The 23,877-nt window shown below is 44.4% G+C and overlaps 2 protein-coding genes across 3 annotated transcripts; one reads left to right on the forward strand and one right to left on the reverse strand.

Annotated features, from left to right (window-relative positions):
* The first annotated feature begins 279 nt into the window (after positions 1–279).
* Positions 280–4,364, forward strand: sgca (sarcoglycan, alpha). 2 transcript variants are annotated; one of them, XM_046378288.1, is made up of 11 exons: positions 280–411; positions 657–785; positions 874–1,025; positions 1,853–1,919; positions 2,019–2,217; positions 2,292–2,460; positions 2,940–3,148; positions 3,389–3,415; positions 3,732–3,911; positions 4,010–4,036; positions 4,151–4,364. In XM_046378288.1, exons 1-11 carry the CDS (start codon positions 345–347, stop codon positions 4,155–4,157), a joined length of 1,233 nt encoding a protein of 410 aa, XP_046234244.1. In that variant the 5' UTR covers positions 280–344; the 3' UTR covers positions 4,158–4,364. The 2 variants fall into 2 exon arrangements, with proteins under 2 accessions (XP_046234244.1, XP_046234243.1); XM_046378287.1 differs by having other exon boundaries at positions 292–481.
* A 2,027-nt stretch (positions 4,365–6,391) lies between these two features.
* On the reverse strand, positions 6,392–22,892 carry col1a1b (collagen, type I, alpha 1b). The gene is made up of 51 exons (XM_046377124.1): positions 22,665–22,892; positions 20,932–21,126; positions 20,349–20,374; positions 20,096–20,131; positions 19,284–19,376; positions 18,697–18,765; positions 18,506–18,550; positions 18,315–18,368; positions 17,950–18,003; positions 17,672–17,725; positions 17,514–17,567; positions 17,356–17,409; positions 17,184–17,228; positions 16,968–17,021; positions 16,790–16,834; positions 16,572–16,625; positions 15,494–15,592; positions 15,255–15,299; positions 15,071–15,169; positions 14,902–14,955; positions 14,691–14,798; positions 14,363–14,416; positions 14,032–14,130; positions 13,853–13,906; positions 13,612–13,710; positions 13,376–13,429; positions 13,193–13,246; positions 13,053–13,106; positions 12,884–12,937; positions 12,727–12,771; positions 12,520–12,618; positions 11,519–11,626; positions 11,320–11,427; positions 11,045–11,098; positions 10,878–10,931; positions 10,619–10,726; positions 10,354–10,407; positions 10,184–10,237; positions 9,929–10,090; positions 9,699–9,806; positions 9,346–9,453; positions 9,149–9,202; positions 8,870–8,977; positions 8,713–8,766; positions 8,485–8,592; positions 8,276–8,329; positions 8,057–8,164; positions 7,684–7,966; positions 7,399–7,589; positions 7,039–7,281; positions 6,392–6,935 (listed from the first exon to the last, which is right to left on the reverse strand). The coding sequence occupies exons 1-51, from the start codon at positions 22,744–22,746 to the stop codon at positions 6,789–6,791; spliced, it is 4,353 nt and encodes a 1,450-aa protein (XP_046233080.1). The 5' UTR covers positions 22,747–22,892; the 3' UTR covers positions 6,392–6,788.
* Between the last annotated feature and the right edge of the window lie 985 nt (positions 22,893–23,877).

The raw sequence follows: 23,877 nt of genomic DNA on the forward strand, positions 1-23,877 counted from the left end.
TCTCCTTGCATTATGATTTTATAATCCTACAGTGTTTTATACCACTGAATTATCAGTGTTTTTGATGCATTACATGTAGTGCTGCAGCTGATCTCAGCAGAGCTCATTTTAACTGCCTTATGGTTGGTGTAAAGTATATAATGATCCATAATGGTTTCTTTCTTCAGTAAACAGTGACTTTCCAAGCCACGCATATGATTTTACTTGACCAGAGGGGATAAGGCAGGTCCTGATTTGCTCCGCTCTCTCTCTCTCTCTCTCTCTCTCTCACACACCCACACACACTCACGGATGTTTTTAGGTGTGGGAGGCAAAAATAGCTCTGTGAGAAAGCCCCTCTCCGCATGGCTCTGTCAATCACAGGCCAAAACAAGATGGCAGGCTGCGGGAGTTGGGTCTTCTTTTCAACAGGCAAGTTTATTCCTGAAATTATTCAACTTGACGTCACATGACAACACTGGGAAGCCTGCTTTAGTATCAGGTCTGTGTTATTTAGCGAAAACATTTGGTCCTGATCTTAGCTGTCTAACTGTTAGACTACAACATCAAGGGTTGTGTGCAGCCATATTTGAACGACAACAGTTTTGAACATTGAGTTAAATCCTTTGCTGGGTTCTGTTTTGTTTTGTTTTGTTGTTGTTTGCACTTCCACACAGTTTGTGCTGTCACTTTGCTTGGGGCCAATGCGGAGATCAAATTTACCATTCCTGTGGGGAAGTTTTTTACATATGAACTGTTGAGAGAGACCTTCCAGAATGACTTTGAGCCTTTGTCAAAGCTCTACGGTAAGAGCCTGAGTCATATTAAGTCACTCTTTTGTCACTGCAAAACAAAATTACAAGATTTCTACCATTTGTTGTTTGTGTTATAAAGCTGGACGCTTGTACGATGACCCCATGATTTTTAAGTGCAACCGGCAGAATTTCCCTGACCTTCCAGAGTGGCTGCGCTTCACCCAAAGGCACCCTTATGATAATGGCTTCCTGTACGGCACGCCAACATCTCCAGGAAAAAGTATAATTGAGGTATGACTCCATCGTTTACACCGACAGTGGCGCAAGCCTGAAACACTTGACGTGGTCAGCACGCTGCACATGGCATTTCTGGCCCTATTTTGCTGCTTGGTTGGGTATATTTTTGGGTACATTTTTCTGTTCCTTAAGGACCACAACAATCAAAGACTCCAACGCAGCTGCAGCGGAGATAAATCTGAAAAATATGCAGCTATCTGACACATCAGTGGTAAATGTCAGGTTTTGTTGTCAGGCCCTCAGAGACAAAAGCTTTGGGTTTCTCCCTCCAGAGCTGCTGTTTTGAACCAGCATTAAAAATTCAGAAAGATGCGTGTCTTTGAAGAAGAACAGAGAAGAGGCACACGTGTCTGAAGTGGTGCTTCAGTCTCAATCAAACAGAATGTCTTCTAGCTGGAAAACATTTTGGATGCAACCACAGATTACACTTGAGCATCAGATTCAAAACACTCCACTGGTAAACTGAAATCCCTTTCTGGACACGTGATTTAGTTATTGTTTTGCTTTCTATACATTAATTTCTTTCTCTCTAATTATGTTGTGAACTTTTTAAAATGTCCTCACACCACATGCACGGGGAGAATTTCAGCATCCATTTATTTCAGCATAAACTCAGCTGCAAGTCTGACTTCTCGGTCTCTGAATGTGTAAACCATAAATCAAATCAAAAACATGAACAACATCAACACATACCCAGAAAAATAAAGGGTGAAGGAATTCGAGGAAATGTAGCAAAACATTTCCTTAAGTGTTGTAAGTATCACAAACCAACAGTGAAATCTGGCTCGAATGGTGACAAACTCTCCTTCTCTCTCTGACAGGTCTACGCCATCAACAAACGCAGCTACGAGACAGCCAGACACACACTCGTAATCAAAGTCACTGCAGGTACGGGTGATTGATGAATGATACCACAAACACACAAGGAGGTGCAATAATGACAGAGGAAACGGCTAACGTGTCGAACATCTCTGCTGTCACCCACAGAGACCATTCTGCCCTATCAAGCTGAGTTCTTCATCAAGCTGAGGGAGATTGAGAAAGTGCTGCCCTCTACTGTCCAGGATGAGATAAAGCAGGATTTACAGAAGCTGTGGGACAACGAGGACTTGGAAATAGTCAACATTACCAACGCCCTCGACCGCGGCGGCAGAGTTCCCCTCCCTCTTGCAGGACACTTTGAAGGGTAAACAGAGATTTGAACTGTGATGTTTAGTCTCTGGAATAAGCGTGTGCTCATGAAAGTCTGATTTGTGTCAGCGTGTATGTGAAGGTGGGCTCCGAGCAGTACTTCTCAGACTGTCTAATGAGGGTGCTGACACCAGAGCACCAGAAGCAGTGCACAGCAGGGGCCAAAGTCAAGGTCCCTGGAGGCTGCAACTTCTGCAGCATTCCCAGCAACTGTATCACCTGGTGCAAGACGGAGCTGGTGAGGCCTGAGATCACACCTGGATGGTCGGTTAACATACACGCTACATGATAAATCTGAATGAGCAATGTCATGTTTGTGTAGCGACTGGGGGGGGAAGCATTTCTGCTGCACAAAATAATATGAAATTTTTATGACTTTGTCTCATTTTTGCTTTTTATCTCGTGAAATGTTATATAATTTCATTTCATCAGACCGATAAAAATTTATGAAATGAAGCCGCCTAAGAAGGAAAAGTCACTCGTTGTTCCATCATTTCAAAATGTTTAAAGTCAACGCATGAAAAGCCATGAATAGAGAAAAGTTAATTACCCACTGGAGGGATCTCCACCTCCAGTACGGGAACCAGTTAGGGCTGCAGCTAATGATTAGTTTTATTAATGAATCATTTGGTCCATAAAAGCATCAGACAACACTGAAAAATGAAGGAAGAGCACAGTAAGACTCCTGTCATCTGTTCCCCTTCTTTTTCCTTGCAGTTTGATCTGACAAAGCAGGAGCCGGCACCACCTGCCCCCACTATGGGGTCTGGGATTCTGGGGGCCAGGGGCGACTTCGAGCCTCCCGAGTCTCCCCCGAGCAGAGACCTTTTCCCGGACTACATTGTGACGGTGATCGTGCCCCTGATCCTCGCCATCATCCTGTCTCTCCTGCTGGCCTACGTCATGTTTTGCAGACGAGAGGGAGTGTATGAATCCATTCTGAATCTACCACATAAATCTATGAATTTATCTGCGTGTTGTTGTGATAAAGGGTCAGTTCACCAAATTACAGAACATATATTCCACTCACCCCTTGTGGAAATTTGTGCAGCCAATTCAATGGCCTGTGGGTACGGAGGATGAATTTATATGATGCGGTAAACCAACCCTTTAAGAAAGTGATTCATCGTGATAAACTGATAAACGCATTTTTCTTTTTTTTATAGTGACAAAAGGAATGCAAGAACAAACCAGTAAGTGCATTGATTGATTCTGTCACCAGAGTGCTTGCAATTTTTATTTTTTTGCAATAGGTGATGGAAGTAGATTTACTCAAGTGGTGTAGTATTAATACATTATAATGTATGAAGGTATTATGTGATTTTTATGTAAAAAGAATGATTGAATACGTGAGTATAAAGTAGCAGAAAAGTGCATGTAACCTACCTCAAAAGTGTATTTAAGTACGAAACTTGACTAAATGTGCTGAGTTATGTTCCACCCCTGCATGTCAGTCATGAAATCTGAATCTGTCCGAGTCGTGACTGTAAACCGCCGTGTGTGCCGCAGGATTCAGCTGTACCACCACCACACCATCCATGGGAACACAGATGAGCTGAGGAACATGGCCGCACACCGTGGCGTTCCTCCACCTCTGTCCACGCTGCCCATGTTCAACAGCCGAACTGGGGACGGGGCTCCACCTCTGCAGTCTGACAGCCCCAGCATCCCCCTCATCATGGCCCAGCAGTAAGGAGTCACCCTGTTTCTGTAGTGCACCGCTTCCTTTCCCTGGGAGGCCTGAGAAGTCTAATTAATTCTCAACCTGTTTTGTTCTGTTTTCATAGCGACCCTTACAGCGACACGCTGCCCAGGTAAACCCATTTCCTCTGGAAACACCTCATGCATTCTGGGCTACATTTAGGCTTCTGGAGTTTTTTATTCGATTGTTATTGACACTAAAATCATCATGCTGTGTGTTTTCACAGGAAGTGAGAACAAAGACGGATAAAGTGTCCTTGATGCGAGTACTTTGCTGCTGTGTTTCTATATTTGCAGTGGGAAATTCTGTTTTCTTTTCTCCTCTTTCTAGGTGCCATTAAAATACATTAATAGTGTGTACTTTGTCAAACTGTCAAATTGCTGGTTCTGGTTTTCTGTATGTTGCCATCTTTCACTACTAATAAAACAAAATATCAAAAACCTTGTTATGTCCATCAAGTTTCTCGATGCGGGTTCCACCTTCGATGATCAGATGTCCAAACTGACAGTCAAACAGGTTTCACCTTGCTGTCATCTTTCCTCCTGTAAACATCTGACTTTGGATTATTCTTGACTTTTGTAGTACTTGCTTTTCTTTTTCTCTTATTGTGTTTAAACTGAACTGAGCAAACTGATCATATGTGAAAACAAACCTGATTCTGATTCTAACTGATGCTGGCTGTGAACTTATTCCCCTCCTGATGATGGGAGGCAAAATCCACAGGCCATTTTCTGCACAAAGACTTTCATCTGAAGCTTATTTGACTCTTCAGCCGTGCTAATTAGTCAAATCAACTGGATATCTACCAAATTTAACCTCCTCAGTACAAAATGTGAGCTACCACCTTTTACCACCCGTTCACTGCAGCCCAGCAGGGAACCACAAAGAGGATTTTAAGCTGAAAAACAGCCACCTTTAAGGCTCAGTGTACCACAGGAGGACTGTGTCTGTTTTCACTGGGTGGGATCAAACATGTGAACAGAAATCCAGAGAGAGAAACCACTCGATCACATTGATATGAAGTGGTAATTGGTCAGCCTTTCCTCTAAGGGTGACGTTGTTTACATTTCCTGTGCTTGTTGTTAGATGGTGATCAGAAGTGCAATGCGAAGCCTGAAAGTTTCAGAAGTTTTTTGATCCTTCTGAGTCAGTGTTTGACTTCCTTTTGAAGCAGCTGTTGTTGCATGAGAAGTCCAGAAGAGGGCGCTCTTGCATCTTCTTTCTTCTTCTGCTTTGCGAGTCAGACACACATCTCCTCTCCTGTTAAACCATTTGGTCCAACTTCATTCTCACTTACATCTCCTTATTTTCAAGTGATTATGGAGATAAAAACAAGAGTGGTGTGAAAACTTCAATGTCTGATTAGCATTTGATTTTTGCTTTTCTTCTGTTCCTGCTCAGATTTCTGAAGGAATTTGGAGGCGGGTGTGATAAAAAGTAGGGTGAGTAGAGTGTTTGACATTGGCCTTGTTTTCTCTGCTTGGCCTTGTTTTCACTGCTGCTTAATCACAATGTACCCAATGCAACTGTTGTGGAACAGTTGATTCCTGATCCTATTTTAACACGATTTCAGTACCAGAACATGCAGGATCTTTTGGGGTCTCTGAAAACGAGAAACGCAGCTTCAGTAACTGGACTATTTCTCAAATCCTAACACCAGTTTCACAACAGTTGCAAAACAGGACAGTGAAAACTCAGCCACTGAGTAGACCACTTCACATGCTTTATTTCAGCACCCAAAATAATTAAAAACATCTCAATTTATTATACATGTACAAAATAAGTACAGAATCTCTCTTTTAAACCATGAAAGTGGGTCTGCTTCAAATTATTTTTTAAGAAACCCTTCGCGAAAGACATCAACAAACAACATAAACAACAGGGTGGGAGATGTGTGCTGTTTCTGTTTTTTTTCTTTTTTTAGTGAAGAGGAGTTTTCCACAGGGGCAAACAGACAGAAGGATCAACACTGAACACATGGGCAGGGAAATGATGTTGAACCAGAGTCACTTGCTTTTATCTACAAAGACATGATTTTGCATGCATTACATCTGCAGTGATCGTCTTTTCCGAGGACCTCTTTTCATCATACCAACACTTAAGAAGAAAACAATTGCACTGCATAGACAACAAGACAATGAGTCAATTGAGTAGCACCAAAGGTTCTGCAGGCATTAGTGGCAACAATTACAGTATGACAGTGAGAGTCTCACCATCAAACACCAATAACTGGACCTCATCGAAATGTTAATAGCACCTTTGACTGTTTTTAGATTCCCTCACAATGGACTCGTGTAAAATATACCCTTTTCATTTAAGAAAAAAACTGGTGGTGACTTCTTGTTATGAGGTAGCCATCTACATATTGCAATGAAGGTGAGCTTTTTGGTTCGTGTGTCTTGCTCTTTTGCTGGTCTTAGTTGAGCACCTTTTTTCTGTCTTGAATTTAGAACAAGAAGACACTTCACACTTTTTACAATTTATTTAACACCAGGAAAATGGTACATATCATGTTGTTTTCAATGTCCTTCCGCAGTGGTAGAAAATGGCAAAAGTCACCTGCATTTCATTGCGCGTGTGTGGATCGTTTTGTTTTGTTTTTTCTAAATCTCCAGAGGGGAAATTTTACACAAGTACATATTATTTTCTTGTTGCCAGTGGAAACAAAAGATTCTTTTTAAAGTGTCCTTGTGGTTGGCTTTGGTTGAAGTAGCAGTCCCAAAAACATAAACACGGTCTTCAGTAGAGTGGTTTTAAGCATGTGGACCAATGGCAGCCGAATGAGTTTTGAATGCATAGAAAAAGGATTTAGAGATGACTGCTAGAAAAAAAACAACAATGTCATGTCCATGTTTCTTTCATTTTTACAAGAAGCAAACAGGGCCAACTTCGACGCCAAACTCCTGATCAGGTGCACCAACATCCATAGGAGCAATGTCAATGATGGGCAGGCGGGATGTTTTTGATGTCTTGTAGTCGATGACTGTCTTGCCCCATGTGCCAGTGTGTGACTGTGGCGGGAAACAAAAAGGACAGAAAGTCAGACGTCGCTCAAGAAAATGAGTCATTGCATCGTGCAAGTCTGAAAGGAGATTTGCCAGAAAGAAAACTCACCGTGCAGCCATCCTCGCTGACGCTGTATGTGAAGCGGCTGTTGCCCTCGGCTCTGATCTCCACGTCGTTGGAGCCCTGGAGGAGCAGGGCCTTCTTCAGGTTGCCGGTGGCGGAGTCCATGTAGGCGATGCTGTTCTTGCAGTGGTATGTGATGTTCTGAGAGGCCTGGTTGGACATCAGGCGCATGAAGGTCATCTGGATGCTGACATCCTCGGCATCAGCTCCATCGCTGCCATACTGGAACTGCAGGGGCGCAAAGAGGAGAAGTGTGTTTCAATGTCACTGACTGAACACGACTATTTTCTGTCAGGTCGTGAAGATGATTTCAGTTAAAGCAAGAAACTTCTTTTCACTTCTTACCTGGAATCCACCGGTCATGGACTCGCTGAACCAGACGTGCTTCTTCTCTTTGATGTTCTTGCTGAGGTACCAGTTCTTCATGGGGACGCTGGAATCGCTTGGGGAGATGCAAGTCTCGCCAGTCTCCATGTTGCAGTGGACCTTGATGGCATCCAGAGGAGATCCCTGGTTGGGATCAACCCAGTACATGCCTGTAACAGAGGAACATAAGACAGTTGGCATCCTAGATCATTCATGCCTCATACTTCATGGACAAGCTGCATCAGGGCTCAGATTTGTACTCACCGCTCTTCCACTCAGGGTGGCACATCCTCAGATCACGGCACATGCGGGCAGGGCTCTTCTGGGTACCGTCAGGGCTGCGGATCTTCTCGACCTTCTGAGTCAGGGTCTTGAGGGTGGTGTCGACCTCCATGTCGCGATCGCGCATCACACTGGGGTCATCAGCACGGTAATGGCCGCCACGGAAGGGATCGGGGGCCTTCTCCTGAATAGGCTGGCTGATGAAGTCGAATCCACTGCCGGGAGGTCCAGGTGGTCCAGCAGGTCCTGGAGGTCCGGGAGGACCCTGTTTGGAGACACCAGGGATTTACAAACTGCAGACACATTCTAAGTATTTGCAGTATTTGGCTAAAACACAGATCATAGTGCAACTTACAGCAGGGCCCATCTCTCCATTACGACCGCGAGGTCCAGGGGGTCCAATGGGTCCGGGCAGACCGTTCATGCCATCCTTACCAGGGGCACCATTAGATCCAGAAGGTCCCTATGGAGCAAAAGCCATATGATGACTTAATGAAAGAAAACAACAGATTTTCCGTGTGCCAGATTCATAGTGAATCAATTTTTTGTTTAAATGACTACTTGTAAAGCTTACTCTAGGTCCAGCAGGTCCAGAGGCACCAGCAGGTCCTCTCTCTCCAGCGACTCCCTAGAGGCAGAACAAGATGTCAATATCAAATATAATGCATTAAAGACAAAATGTTTAACTATCCCATTAAGTTGAGACAAGTTGAGATTGTTTCATGCAATAATCTACAAACTTGTGCTCGCTTCTCTCTCTACCACATTGAAACAGTTACTTACAGAAGGTCCGGGCAGACCCTGCATGCCAGTGAATCCTCTGTGTCCCTTGTGGCCTCTCTCTCCAGCCTCACCAGCCTCTCCTCTGTCTCCCTTAGCACCAGCAGGGCCCTGAACGAAAGCGACAGGAGGTCAAAGGTGACATCTCACACCACGATCATTAGTCAAGGCAAGACAAAGATATTATGTTCATATGTGTTATTGATGCATATTATGTCACAATGAACATACAGCAGGACCACGGACTCCAGCAGGACCAGAGGGGCCGGCAGGACCAGCGGGACCCTAAAAGAAAATCAGATCATAATAAAATTGAAATTTATCTATACAGTGACTTACCAGATTTCAGATCTCAACAGGCTCAAAATAATCAGAATCAGGGGCTTACAGACTCTCCACGGTCACCAGTCTTGCCAGAGGGGCCGACAGCTCCGGGAGCTCCAGGAGCACCAGGGGGTCCAGGGGGTCCAGCCATACCACTCTCACCACGGTCTCCCTGTTGGAGCACATCTCAAGTGAGACAATGCTAGGCAGCTAAAGGTCAATTTAGTGTTTCTATTGGGAAGCTACAATTGACTAAATAAACCAACAAAACATAGCAGAAGGTTTGGAATTTACATATTATCTGAGGCCTGACAATGATAGAAATAATCCTGAGGAGGTTTACCTTGGGTCCAGAAGCTCCATCGCGACCAGGGGCACCATCGTGACCAGCTGATCCCTGTGGAAGAGCAGCAAGGATGGTCAGACATCATAATGTTGGGCTGTTAGCTACATGCTAGGAAGGCCATTCTGTGGCGAAACAAACTGATGAATGCATATCTCTGATTCAGAGTGAGTGTACAGCAGACTGAGGCCCCATACCTCACGACCAGCCTCTCCGGGAGCACCAGACAGTCCAGGGGGTCCAGCAGGTCCAGGGGGTCCACGCTCACCAACAATTCCAGAAGGTCCCTGCTTTCCAGGCTCACCCTGAAGAAGAAGAACTGAGGTCAATCCTCAAATTCCAATAATACTGAAATTATGATATTGTGTGTAAAGGTTAGGTCTACTTTCATGCAGAACTGCCCTGTCCTGATGCATAGAAAACGCAAAAGGTTGTTTTATTTTAAAATTCAACCAATACTCTATTTGTGATTAGAGTTTAGTCTGTACAACACTCTTTTCATCAGCTGGCTTATTTAGCAGAGTGCACTTTGGACATGGTGAATACTCACAGATGGTCCAGGCAGACCAGCGAAACCACGCTCTCCACGCTGTCCGGGGAGACCTACAATACCACGCTGTCCAGCAATACCTTGGGGTCCAGGGATACCAGAAGGACCCTGCACAGTTCGACACAGCAGCCAGTTAGCAAGCATATAATGGAAAAAAGACCACTGCAGGACATTTTAGGCAATCAAAAACCATGGCAGAGGATCCGTAGCAGATTAAAACAAGCACTCACAGGGGCACCATCAGGACCAACAGATCCTTTCTCTCCACTGGGTCCTGGGGCTCCAACAGCACCAGCCTCACCAGGGCGACCAGCAGGACCGGTCTCACCACGAGCTCCTCTTGCTCCATCTTTGCCAACGGGTCCGACAGGTCCAGGTGGTCCAGCGACTCCCTGGACACATGCGGATGATACAAGCCATTTAGTTCAACTCTGCAACCTTGAGTTGGTTATTGCTGATGGTTATGCATATTAGCTGATACTAACAGCAGGGCCAGGGGGTCCAACTCTACCAGCAGGTCCAGGGAAACCAGTAGCACCCTACACAGACACACAAAAAGACAAAAGAGATGACATTTCATGCTGCTTGCTTCAAACAGTAACCCTGAATTCACTACAACTGTCAACAAAATCTCACATGATAACAGAATACTCACAGGAGATCCAGCACCACCACGAGCACCTTTGGGTCCAGGAGGACCAGAAGGACCCTGTTGACAAAAAAAGAACAAGTCAAACAGGAAGCACAGTCTAATAATTATGATTAAAAAAATCTAACAAAAAGAGAAAAAAAAAGAAAATATGACCATATGAAGGTGCTTTCATTCATGAAGTTCAATGACTAATCTGGCATCAATAATGAAATAAAAATATTAAACTGGGACTTGACATGGGATGCTGGTACACATTTTATGGGCATACCTGAGGACCAGCAGCTCCAACAGGTCCAGCTGGTCCAGGAGCACCACCATCTCCCTTGGGTCCAGTGTCACCAGTCTCTCCCTTGGCACCAGGCTGACCATCAGCACCCTGGGGTTGGAGGGCAAGAGAGGGAACAGTTCAACACATGCATTCATATGTCCGCTTTACTCTTAAATTGGGATGAGTTTTGACATAACATAAAACTTCAAAACTTGTAGAAAAATATCAGTTTTGGTATAAAATATAATGAGATTCTTACAGGAGGTCCAGCAAATCCAGCAGGTCCAGCAGGTCCAGGCTCTCCACGGTCACCCTGTTACAGAAATGAAGAGTGAAGGTTTACGGTCATTCAGGCATATATTTAGAACATATCTACAAAAAAAAATCTATTTTTCAGGCCAATCATGTGTTTGGAGAAGAACTTACAGGGGAACCACGAGGTCCAGTAGGTCCAGAAACTCCAACAGAGCCAGGCTCACCCTAAACACAGAGGTGAAGGAGAAGGACAGGAGGTCAGCAAACGCATCAAAGTTAGTCAGAATTCCTGACAGACTACTATCATACTATTTGAGATGATGGTGTGATTTCTTAAAAATGAGACCAAGGAAGGTGATCAGAGAATAACAACAAAGCAAAGCAAAGATCATGAACCTGGACTGATGAGATTTGTAGGTTAAAACCAAAGTTGTGTCTGGTCTCACCTTCTCACCCTGAGCACCAGGGGGTCCAGGGACTCCAATAGGACCAGTCATACCACGAGAACCATCTTTGCCAGGGGCACCATCACCACCCTTGCCTCCAGCATCTCCCTGAAGAGAGGGGGTTTGTTAAGATCAATTGGTTACAGGAAGGAAAGAGTTTGAATTCAAGCAGGACAAGATGTACTGGTGTGATACTTACTCTCTCTCCCTTGACACCGGGCAGACCAGCAGCTCCACGCTCACCAGGCATTCCCTGCATACCAGGGGCTCCCTGACCACCGGGGGCACCAGCAGCACCGGTCTCTCCCTGAAAACACACACACACACAGAAATATACACATTAATATCTGTTGGTAATTCAATCGGCTGCAATGTGTGAACAATACAACTCACTACATGATCATTATGTGTAAATTAATTCACTCTAACAATATAACTGCAGTGTCTGTGGAACATTTTAAGTAAATATTATTGCTATTGGTCAAGTTCTCCTTGTTTTTTGTTTTTTTTTAAAACAAATTACACTTAAAATATGAGTGTAGTGAGAATGAGATACCAAAATTGTACAGAAAAGACCAGTTAGTGTCCACATCCACATGGCAACATCGCTGCTGGATTATTTACATGATATTATCATATGTGTATTATCAACACAATATCAATATTTCATTTTTACAGCACCACCAGATACATCTCAACGCCCCTTCTTTCAATCACTTGTTTCAAAGCACTTTAGCAACATCCACGATGGACAATGACAGAAAGGATGGACAGCAGTTTTAAGCCCAATGAGAAACTGCTGCAAATTGCTTGGTTACTCAAAAGTGTAAAATAAAATTCAAAAGGTCAAAACTTATCTTGTAATGATAAATGGATGAGCAAGAGGGAGTGAGGAGGCGCAGTTGTGTGCATATCAATGAAAAGAATAAAAAAAACACAGGATGCAGCAGTCAGCTGACACAGCTGCCTACACTGGACCATCTCAGCCATAGCCGTGCATGGAGGTTGATATGACAAGTGTTAAACATCCTACAGGTAGTTGTGGTTTTGCCAGCATTTACCAGACCACATGGAGTGTGAAAGAGGGGTGGGGTCACCTTTCGTGTTATGGTGTAAGGGCTGAATGTTTTAAACAGTCCTCAGCTGTGTTTATACCATTTACTGTTTACTGTGACAATATTTTGTGTTTTTTAATCCTACCTTAGGTCCATCACTACCAGCGGGGCCAGGAGCACCACGGGGTCCAGTTGGGCCAGCAACACCGGGAGCACCGCGCTCACCAGGGAAACCTCTGTCGCCCTGAAAGAGTGAAGGGGCACAGTGGTTATGATCAGCCGAAGACCATAGGAACAGTGTTTACTGTACATGAGTTACGTTTGTTTGTTTCTGAATGCAGGAGATACTCACTCTGGGTCCAGATGGGCCAGGGGGTCCAGCCTCACCGGGAGCACCCTGAACAAAAGAGGAAGAGGCGAGAAACTCGTCACGAAGCACATAATTTCACCTGCTTGATACAAGATACAAAACAAAGATCTAGAAACTCATAGTTCCCTGCGATTCTTACCTGCTCACCAGGCTTGCCAGTCTCACCAGTAGCACCTTGGGGTCCAGGAAGACCCTGCATGAGAAAGAAAGGTAGAAGATTTTAGGGTTGACAAGTGGACAAGTGGAACAGCAGAAATACATGAACAAAAACAAGAGACAGCACTCAGGCTGCTGAGACAAAAACCTACCTGGAATCCAGGAGGACCAGCAGGTCCCTGCTCTCCCTTCTCTCCAGCAGGTCCCTGAACAGGAAGAAGCAAATTAAATTACAAAAGGACATTTGCAACCAATAATGAAAGACTTTAATTCTACATAAATTCATACATACAGCAGGGCCAGAAGGTCCAGGAGCACCAACATCACCATCTTTACCAGGAGCACCCTGTGAACATACAACATTACCCAAAATGCTTATCAACTGTTTTTATGTTCTTTTGCACTTTGTCTTAAAAGAAAACACATTTTACTGAATTTAATCTGTATAGTTTAAAAAAAATATCTGAGTACTTACAAGAGGGCCAGCAGGACCAGCAGCACCTCTCTCACCAGGCTTACCAGCGTCACCCTATTAAAAAGAAATCCATACCTTAATGGGCAACCACAATAGATTTTACTTTCATGGGTTCAAAACCATCTGGACACTAACACAGATTTTACTGATATCTCGCTGATTAACAAATATTGACAAAGGGATTAATAAATCTATTATTATGTTTCAAAACAAAATGAGTGGGGTGGCTAACTCACAGAAGCTCCCTTGGGTCCGGGGAATCCCATAACTCCAGGCTGTCCTCTGGATCCAGCAGAGCCAGGAGGTCCAGGGCGTCCATCTTGTCCAGCAGAACCCTAAGGATCACCAGAGGATAGGAGAATACTGAAAAAAATACTCTCCTATCATGATTAAATGGACTGTTTGAAGCTGCTGTTTTTCTCAGACTTGCTGTACTAAGCCACTACTATCTGAAACCATTCATGAGTCAGAACTTACGGCAGGTCCAGCTTTGCCATCAGGGCCAGGGCTTCCAGGGCTACCAGTCACACCCTATGGAGAGAAGGTCACGTTAAGACAAAGATTTAGTGGGTGTGGAGACAGAAGTCATGTATTAAGTGTTTCCACTGTGTTTATATCTCTGTTTAGCTCTCGTTCTGTGGTGTTGCAGAACTCACCTTGAGTCCAGGTGCACCAGGAGCACCAGAGCTTCCAGACTCACCAGTGGCTCCCTGTGCTCCCATTGGGCCAGGGGAACCACGCTCACCAGGGGCACCCTGTCATACAAGTGAAGAAGAGTCAGGAGAAATCTCCACAAGTCATGACAGTGGATGAGGTTCCTGACCTGAAGGTTTAACTGCCTCAACATGACAATAAATCAGTCATATTACATGTAAAATGACATCAGCCAGCCTCGAATGCTTTAAGGATTTACTAAGCCGGTGACAAAGTTTGACAAATTTCCTCCTGAGCTGTTTGATGACCCATCGGGTAGGCTCATTAACTCACCTTGCCACCAGCAGCTCCATCAGCACCAGGGAAACCACGAGCACCAGGGGCACCCTAATGAAAAACAGACATAACATCCATGTCAGTGACTGTGGTATATTTTTGTAGAAACATCAATTGCAGGATTTCAACAATTTTAATAAGAGGGCTGCTGAGAGATTACTGCATGTTTCAGTGCTGGCTAATGTATATGTGGCACCAAGGACATTAACAACATTGTCCCAAAGAGACGATCCAGAGAGTTAGAAGTTTGTTCTCCTGCTTAAATCATGCTCAGTGGCAACTACGCTATCTGGCAGGAGTTGATGTGAAAGAGGAGGCAACATACACGCTCTCCAGGGGGTCCACGGGGTCCAGCACCACCGGGCTCTCCACGAGGTCCTCTCTTTCCCTCCTCACCAGAGGGGCCAGCAAGTCCCTGAACTCCAGCGGGGCCCTGGAAAAGAAAGCAAGGTCATTAGAAACATTTTATTTCCTAAAATCACACACAAATGGTGAATTAAAAGCAGGGTGTCTGTGTTATGGATCTTGAAACTTACAGGCTCTCCCTTGGTACCAGGCTCTCCCTTAGGACCAGGGGCACCGGGGTCACCCTGTTGGCAGGGAGAAACACATTTTATTTAGGCTGTCAAGTGATCATGAGTCTCTACAAGAACAATGTGTGCTGACACCAAAACTCGAATTTCACACCATCAACTGTCCACTCACATTGTTACCCTTGGGACCAGGAGCACCAACAGCTCCCTGAGCTCCAGCAGGACCACGGGCACCAGGGAAACCGGGAGCACCAGCAATACCAGCAGGACCCTGTGGAATAGAGAGTCAGGGCGTAAGAACACTTGCTCTGCAGGGTTCAAGTGGACTAAACAAGATCAATGTGTGCAGTACTTACAGGGGCACCCTTAGAACCAGCAGAACCATCAGATCCAGGGGCACCCTGTTAAGAGAGGAAGGAAATGAAATGTGGAAAAGGGAACAAATTGCACTCAGCATTTCAATTTTTCTTTGCCGTGAACAAAAGATTTTATTTGATGTAACAAAGCTCTTTCAAATAAAATAACATTTTACACATTACATATTGCGTAATTCTGAAAGATAGAATGCCCACAGAAAGGTCCAGTGTCTACTCACAGCAGGTCCAGCGGGTCCAGCAGGTCCTGGGTTACCAGGCTCACCACGGGCTCCCTGGGGTCCCTCGTTTCCGCGGCCTCCCTGAGCACCGGTCTCTCCCTGTGGAGGGAAGCAACAAAATCTCAGAAATCCGCAACTTGAATATTTGAATTGTCTTCATGAATCACAAATAAATTATGAATCATAAAACAAACGGCCCATCTTCGCATGTCAGCACAAAGACTGTTTGCATTAAATACGCAAGACTTAATGGTTTACTGATGTAGTTTTTGTCTAACTCTGAATTAAGTGTGTAAATGGAGTCAAAACAGTCACCACACTAATTGTAAACTGCATATCCAGAGAGTGTTTTCAAGCATTTTGATTGTACTGCTGTCACAGCTCAACTGGCTGCCTAAAACACACAGCTGAGTTACAGGATATTATAACAAATCCTTCACTAATGACAAGGCGGGGGGACCGAGGTAAGGAGCCGTCAGAGGTCTTCCAATGCCATCTGGTGGCTGCAGTGTTCACCTGAGGTCCAGATATGTTGCTTTCAGTGCGACACCACACTCGCTCAGAGTGAAGACTGTGTCAATTAGTGAGTTCCTCCACTGATGTGATCCTGCATATACTAACATCTCCTACAGTCAGAAGTAAGGTGACAGGGCCCAGTCCTTACAGACTGATCATGTCCTCCATTTTCAGACAGCCAGTCAGGTGGATAACAAAGGAGACAAAGGGCCCAAGTCTTGTTAGACATGGTACAGTAAAGCACAGTAGTACTGCTGCGCATCATCTGAGGTCGATCGTTTCCAGTGCAGGGTTTGCCCGTTTGAGTTTAGTCTCGGTGAACATATGCATCGATGTCTCCTCGTGCTTGTTTTGCTGACAAGTTTGACTCAAGACGAACACTAAAGATATTTCCATTATATTTTTAGTTTATTTTAGTTAGTTTTGTAAGTACAAAATATTTTTGGTTTTTCTCTTGAGTTCAGTTTTTATTTTAGTTTTAGTGAAATATAATAAGCTTGCTGGTTTGCCTATTGTTATGGTCAAATTTTAATGGATATGAAAAATGTTTCAGGAGACTTACCTTAGGGCCAGCACCACCAGGGAATCCAGGAGGACCAGCAGGTCCAGTAGGTCCCTGAAAGATAAAAACACAACGTTAACAGACATCCTTAAATTTGCTGGAATGCTAATTACAGAGCTGTGCATCAAACCCTTCAATATGGCACTGGGAGATGTTGTCAGAGCACAGTTTTAAATGGGTGATGTAACCTCACAAGTTCAAGCAAAAATAATACTTACAGGGGGTCCAGCAGGGCCACTGTTGCCATCATTACCACGAGCGCCCTGCAGAGGAAGAGGAGGAGATGAGATCAAAGTGATACATGCAGGAATGGACTTAAATCAACTCAGATAGCATCATAATCACGCCTTGCATGAGCTTTATGGATTAAACAGTTGAACTTTAAGCAGTGCTTACAGCGGGGCCAGAAGGTCCAGGGCGGCCTCTCTCACCAGGAAGACCACGAGCGCCCTGCAGATGATCGAAAAACAGAATAACACAAGGATGTTTACATACCCTTCTTTTTTTACATGAATCAGATGAGACTCAAAAGGCTGCATCTGATCTATACCCTTAGTACAGAAACAGAATTCTCACAATCAACAAATTCATTTAGACGAGACAAAAACGCACCATAACACCAGGGACGCCGTTCTCACCAGGGGCACCACCCTCTCCCTGTAGACAATCAAAGGGAGAAGAATGAGCTTGTGCTGGAATAACCTTGTGATTCAAACTAAAATACTGGTTCAGTTTTTCATGAGATTCCTGCTTTGGTCAGCAGCAGTACATCCTGCTGTCCTACCTTGGGGCCAGCAGGTCCACTGTCTCCCTTGGCTCCATCTAGACCGCTGAAACCCTGCACACAGAATCAGACAACATCGTCAGCTCAGCCACCACTCATTACAACACCACAGCAGCTGAAAATAGAGATTTTGGTACTCGATGATCCTCCAAACTCACTCTGTGTCCCTTGATGCCGGGGAGTCCAGGGGTTCCGGGGAATCCACGAGCTCCCTGCAGGAGGAAAGCAACAGACACGTCAATAACTAATTGCATTGAAGTATAACCAGGAAGTATAACCTTCCCCTGACCTTTTGCCCTCAGAGGGCATCACTCACCTGAGGACCAGCAGCTCCACGCTCACCGGGGCGACCAGCTTTGCCAGGCTCACCCTGAAGAAGTCACACAGAAATGAGGTCAGTATGTGTCAGTGTGTGGATGTATCTCCACTAAACAGCAACAGCGAGCATCCTTTACACACGAAATAAATTACAGCACAGTAATGATAACAACAAGGACAAGAGAAGCGTGGAAGGACCAATTTCCTTAATTGTGCATGAACATCCCAAGAAGGGCCTCCTAAAGGTGGACAGGCAAGAGTCAACAAATCACTTACATCATCTCCGTTCTTTCCAGGGGGGCCAGCAGGACCACGAGAACCCATGGGACCCTAAAGAAGACAAAGTAAATGACTGGATTAGCTAAGACTGAATGATGACCATCTTAAGTAAAAAACTGTGAACATTCATGGGGGGTGAGCGGGTATTCATCCCCGACAAAAAGTGGTCTGTGGATATGTGTGTCAGGGGGTCAGCAATGACAACAGGAAGAGGAACACAGAATACAGGAAGTTGAAAGGAACTATAATACAGAATAAGTAGCACTTCATTCTGGCTTTCCTCATTAGTTCTCCTCATAGCCAATGAGAACTAAATACAGTGTTGTATGTCATTAATGTGGATAAAGTTGAAATTTACTCACAGAAGCGCCAGGCTCACCGGGCTCTCCAGCGGGGCCAGTGAAACCCTGAGGGCCCTGATGGTCAACAATAAGAACAGATTAACATAATATCACAACATCATACAAATACTGGATTGTGATAATTAGCTAGCACAGGCCTGTTGTCAAAAGGAGAATCTGAACGGTCATGTAATTTATAAGGGACTACTTACACTGGAGCCAGAGGGTCCAGGAGGACCACGAGGACCCATAGGACCCTGTTGAATAATGCAAGGGGAAAAAAAGCCATTAGATTCTTTTTATGTGTCTGTGGGATGAGCAACATGACACTGGAAGCAAAAAGCAGAAAGTCTAAACTTTGCATATGTAGAAATGAGGGTATGTTCAGAGAAAACCTTCATACCATTGGGCCAGGAACAGGTGGGCCGCTGGATTTGGAGTGGTCAACATAGCCCATTTGAGGAGAGAAGTTCTGCAAGGGGAGGGGGAAGATAAAGAATTAAACAGAGCTTCCTAGAAACACTGAAGAATATCTTGACTTAATGCAGCACAAAAACATCATCATTCATAGTCCTGCTGAATCATGATTTCTAAGATCTCTTTAGCAGAGAAAGACTTTTCTAAGAGGAAACACAAGTTCTCTGTAGCGCAGATGCTAAGTGAAACTGGAACTTTTACGTGCCAGCTGAGGCCACTGGTCAAGTCAACAGTACATAGTCCACATCCTTCCCAGACCTAAATCTGAGGATCGGGGAGCTGTCTGCACTCACAGTGCTGACACAAATATGGCGGTTTCATAGTTGCCTCGTTCTAGCACAAAGCATCGGCTGCCTCATCAAATGTGTGCAAAATGAAGAATTATTGGCGGAGCTGTTGGAGGAACCGATCGTAGCAGAAATAAGGGAGCCTTGGAGATGAGCAGATGTTTTAAGATGGGTTGTTATGATGTGTCGTCGACTAAAATTAATCCCAGACATCTTGGAAACTTACTCCGCCAAGGCCAGGGGGGCCAGGGGGGCCGGGTGGGCCGGGAAGGCCAGGCTGTCCGTCGAGTCCATCGTTGCCAGGAGGACCAGGAATACCCTGTGGAAAAGTGAGGCAGACACAGTTAGATTTCTGTCTTATCCATGCTGATCAATTTGAATAGCAAACATAAAATTGTTATACTGCATATGCTTTAATGTCAATCATGATTTTTGCACTTTCTGCACCTTAAAAATAGATTATGCTGTTTTTGCTGTTATTTCTTGCTATAGTTACTTGACAGTTATTTAATATTACTTCATCCTTTTACAAACCAATTTGCATGATGTGACCTTTGAACCTTTGATGACCTCCTGACCTAATTATCAAAGGTCATCAGCAACAATTATGTCACAGCAGCTTGACCAGCATTTAGATTTGTTTTTAGGGACTCAGTCAGCAAACATATTAAACCTTTGTGCACATTTTCTCATTTTTAGTGACTGGTTAAATATATAACCAAGAAGAAACTATTGAATAATCTAAAGAAAAGAAACATAATGAACCACATGCAATGCAGCAAAGAGGTATGAATTGTACAGAAATGTTGCTGAAACTAAACAAGTGAATTTAATTTGTAAGAAAACTATGCAATAACAAACACGCCTGGGAAACACTGATGTTGGGGCAGTTTCATCAGACATCAGTTTATCTTGACAAACAGCACATGCTGTTATCAGTTTGTAACACGCGGGTGTTATTTGCAGTGGTGGATAGAAAAGGTCTCTTGAATAGTGTGAGGTGTGTGTGTGTGTGTGTGTGTGTGAGAGTGAACCTACCCTGTCTCCCTTGGGGCCAGGGTCTCCCCTTGTTGGCTATGGATAAGATGGGAAAAAGGAAGTTAGGATACGTTGCAATGTTTCACCCAGACCACAAAAACAAGTGCATCATCTAGAGTGTAAGCAGGCGTAATGACAAACTGAAACGGGCCATGCTGGCATCTCAACAGAGAAACCAGTACGAAACAGTTTGGCTCGCAGATCCTTGTCACACATACGTTTCAATATCAAACAAAGTTAAAGGGCAAAATACCTCGATCTCTCCTGGAACCTGGGGTCCTATGGAACCAACGGAGAGAGAGAAACAAAAAGTCAACATTTCTTGAACATTTATGAAAGACACATTCATAACTTTGGACAAATACAAAATAATGCTTAAACTTAACAATAAGCCACAAGCCACAACTATCTATAGCAAGTCCAGGCTGGGGGTCTGGGCTGATGCATGAAGGATGCATTTCATTGAATTTGATTCTAAATATTACATGACGTGAAATGCTGTAAAGGTTGCATCACGTCAGCCCTGTTGCACCTTGCAGTGTCACTGCACAGGTAGGCATGTTGGGAAATTACATATTCATTGCCAGACTTCCCCAAAGAGCAAGTATAATCCATCGTTAAAAGAATGCGCATTGAAAATGAAATGCACAAAAGGTAAATCCAAAGCGATTCTTTTCTGAATTAAAATCCTCGCGGAGAGCAAGCAGGCTTAGGGCCTAAGGTCCATTTGTGGCCAGTGAGCCATGGATGGATCAGAGATGAGGTCAGGGGGGCACTAGGTGGCGCCACACAGCTAATTAACCACAGAATTGGTGAGGAGGACGAAGGTGGAGTACCATCAACGTCAGGGCAGATAGGGCAGCACTCTCCGTCAGGGATGATGGGATCGGCACAGTCAGATGTGTCCTCACAGATCACCTCGTCGCACATGACGGTTCCACTGTCACAGACGCAGATCTGGCAGGGTTCTGGTTTCCATACATCCTTATCGTTGTACAACTGTCCATCTAATGTGCAGCTGCCGAATGTGCCTGAGAGGAGAAGACAACGGTGAGTTTGGTGACAGTGAAATAAGATCAAACGTGCAGAAAGAGAGCGGACATCCTAATATTCTGTCAAATAAATGCACAAAATAAGTTTGCATCGGTAAAGTGATATTTATGAACAAAGTGTGGGAACAAGATGTGAAAAGTAGGCTCAGATCAGACACCAGACTCTGCTTGTAAAGCAGCACAACGTTCAGCGATCATTACGAGCAGTTTCCCCATGCAGACCCAGTTCAGTTCAGTAAAGAGACGTTGCCGTCTTCTGACCACAGCCTTTCTTAAGTGGGTTTCTTTTTCCTCAAAGCTGCACTTTCAAGTTGTTTTAGATCTGTCCTTCAACCTGTGTCACTTTAACTACGTTTCATTAAGATGCAGCAAAATCCCCGAAACAGGCTTTGAGAGCAGGAACAGAGCTTCTAATGATGCATAACCTCAGTGCCTGTCTGCAGGAGGTGGAACTAATTTGGGTCTGGCAAGCGTTAGAAAACAGGCCTTGGAGTGCGACAGATCAATTACAGTAGAAGTCAACATCCAACATTTCTGTTCAGATGGACAAAATAGATTTTTTTTAAAAAATGTTCTCCTCAAAAAGCGTGCGTGGAAAATCACACTGGACCTCATCCTCTTTCAGGACGCTGGATGTGCGCTCGGGCCTTGGAGGAGGGAGGGTCGAGGCTTGGAGGATGGAAGCGCAATTCCAGTATTTACCACTGAGCGGCGCTGTTAGCACACAAAAAGAGACCATCCGCACCCTCCTCTGTAGGAGTGATTAATTGATGTCTAGACTATTTTACTGTCGACGTCAGACTTAAGCAATTTTTCCACTGCACTTTTTTCAACTAATAAGGTTCTACACAAAGTAGATGAAAATGCTGTTTAATTCAGTCAGACTTTTCTATGAGGCTTTAATGCAAAAGTTTAACCACATAACAGCATTAAAGAGCTACACTTTATAATGTTTGCTTCTCCAAAAAACTTTTGTCTGCTCACTTTTTAGAATAAAACTACAAAGAAAAATCCAAATGCTCGATTCTGTAGACTTTGGCACATATTCGTGAATTGGGATGCAAAACTACTCTCCAGCCTAAAAAGGCTACAATTAAGTTTTGATCAAACGGATTTGGCCTTTGTAAAAGGGTTTTATGCTTGTGTTCTGCTTCAACTCCCCCTTGAACCCGATGTCCTGTCATTGCGCATCAAGAGAGATCGCAGCTGCTCTGCTCAGGTTTGCGCTCCAGCAGGCAGACGCGCAGAGATCATGTATCTGCACGACGGTGAGAGCAGCAAACAATAAAGAGAAGCTGTACCAATTCGACCACCCACCCCACCCCCGAGATCCCCAACAACCCACCCAAAAGCCTCGCTGTGTAACTACTGTCACAATCTCTGCACAACTGGAGTCAGTCGCTCCGCAGAGGACGATCAGTTCCAGCAAACCGCTCAGCATCCCTGCGGGTTCTCCACATCCTGCGGGTGCCTCAGCCCCAAAGCAACTCAAATCAATGTTTGAAAGTGATACTTACTATCATCCTCGCCTTGACCTCTGGCCAAAAGTACTGTTGCGCTGAGCAGCAGCGCTAGCCGAATATCCACAAAGCTGAACATGTCTAAATATTAGACATGTAGATTCTTTGCGGCAAGGGGGGAATCCTCTGTCTCTCCTCAGACACCACTCATACACGGTAGGGTCCGGTCTGTGTGTAACTCCAATCCAGACCCTAGCAGAAACTCCCTACTGCCTAAACAAATGAGTTAGTTTGGCTTTTATATGCCAAAGCTTTTGGGGAGGTCCTGCGCGCACCAGATAACATGTACATGTTCAAGTCAGAGTCCCTCCTTCATCAGAGAGAGAGGGGCCGTCTTAAAACATGTCAAACAAGTTCACGTTTCGGCTCAAACGTGGATGATGAGGAAACTCATCACTTACACGACGGCTCTGCACCGTGCAGACGTGGGTTTGTTTGATCAGCCTCTGCTTCTTCGTGGACTTTCCTAAATGCAGCTTTTGTTGGGGTGTTTTGTATTTTCGGCATCCGACCTGAGACATTGTGTCGCCTGAGATGATTTTTAATCGTCTGGACAGCGGATGGTTTTATTAACAGATTAACATATTAGGCCTTAAGTTTTGAAGGACATGCAGAGCAGCTGAGCACTGGTTGGATTTTAGTTGTGCTGAAAGAGATTTATTTTGTGATAATTTGGGGAATAAACTGAAGGAAAAAGAAGCTCAGAGAGACGTCTTTGACGCGCGTGTTTTACGCACAGAGATTATTTGAGTTTCCTTACATGCCTGCAGACCAATCTGTGTACATGCATTTGAGAGTTTCAGTCTACCTGCTCAGGTTACTATTGGGCTATCAAAACTAATATTATTTTCCTAATTGTGGACCTGCAACTTCTGAGTGCCAAGAAAGTGAAGTTTCACACCAGCGTACAACATGTACAGAACACATGCATTAATGAATAAACATAACTTTACACACACTCTATATCCAGTTACATTTTTACATCTTTCACTGAAAAGTAATTAAAAATTGATTATGAAATGATTTCACTTCTTATGTTCTGTTTTTACGTATATGAACCCTTCCTCTTCCTCCATGCAAATGAAATGTAGACTGTCCAATAACAGTGTTTTCATCCAGCCTGTTAAGAGTAAACAGTAATCCAGAATTTAACAGTGTTTTAAAGCTTGTACAACAGCCTGCCTTAGATTCCACCTTCTCCTGGAGAGAC

Source organism: Scatophagus argus, chromosome 21 (genome assembly GCF_020382885.2).
Source record: "Scatophagus argus isolate fScaArg1 chromosome 21, fScaArg1.pri, whole genome shotgun sequence".
Lineage (NCBI taxonomy): Eukaryota > Metazoa > Chordata > Actinopteri > Scatophagidae > Scatophagus > Scatophagus argus.

Excerpts from the sequence above, each read along its gene's own strand:
- sgca (XM_046378287.1), top strand. The coding sequence starts at position 292 with ATGTTTTTAGGTGTGGGAGGCAAAAATAGCTCTGTGAGAAAGCCCCTC. Across the intron at positions 2,218-2,291 it reads CTTGCAGGACACTTTGAAGG|CGTGTATGTGAAGGTGGGCT; the intron begins GTAAACAGAGAT and ends GATTTGTGTCAG. Across the intron at positions 2,461-2,939 it reads CCTGGTGCAAGACGGAGCTG|TTTGATCTGACAAAGCAGGA; the intron begins GTGAGGCCTGAG and ends TTTTCCTTGCAG.
- col1a1b (XM_046377124.1), bottom strand. The coding sequence starts at position 22,746 with ATGTTCAGCTTTGTGGATATTCGGCTAGCGCTGCTGCTCAGCGCAACA. Across the intron at positions 10,091-10,183 it reads TTGGACCCCCTGGCCCTGCT|GGAGTCGCTGGACCACCTGG; the intron begins GTTAGTATCAGC and ends GCATGTGTCCAG. Across the intron at positions 8,593-8,712 it reads CTGGAGTCCGTGGTCCTGCT|GGCCCTGCTGGTGCTAAGGG; the intron begins GTATGTTCATTG and ends GCTTTCGTTCAG.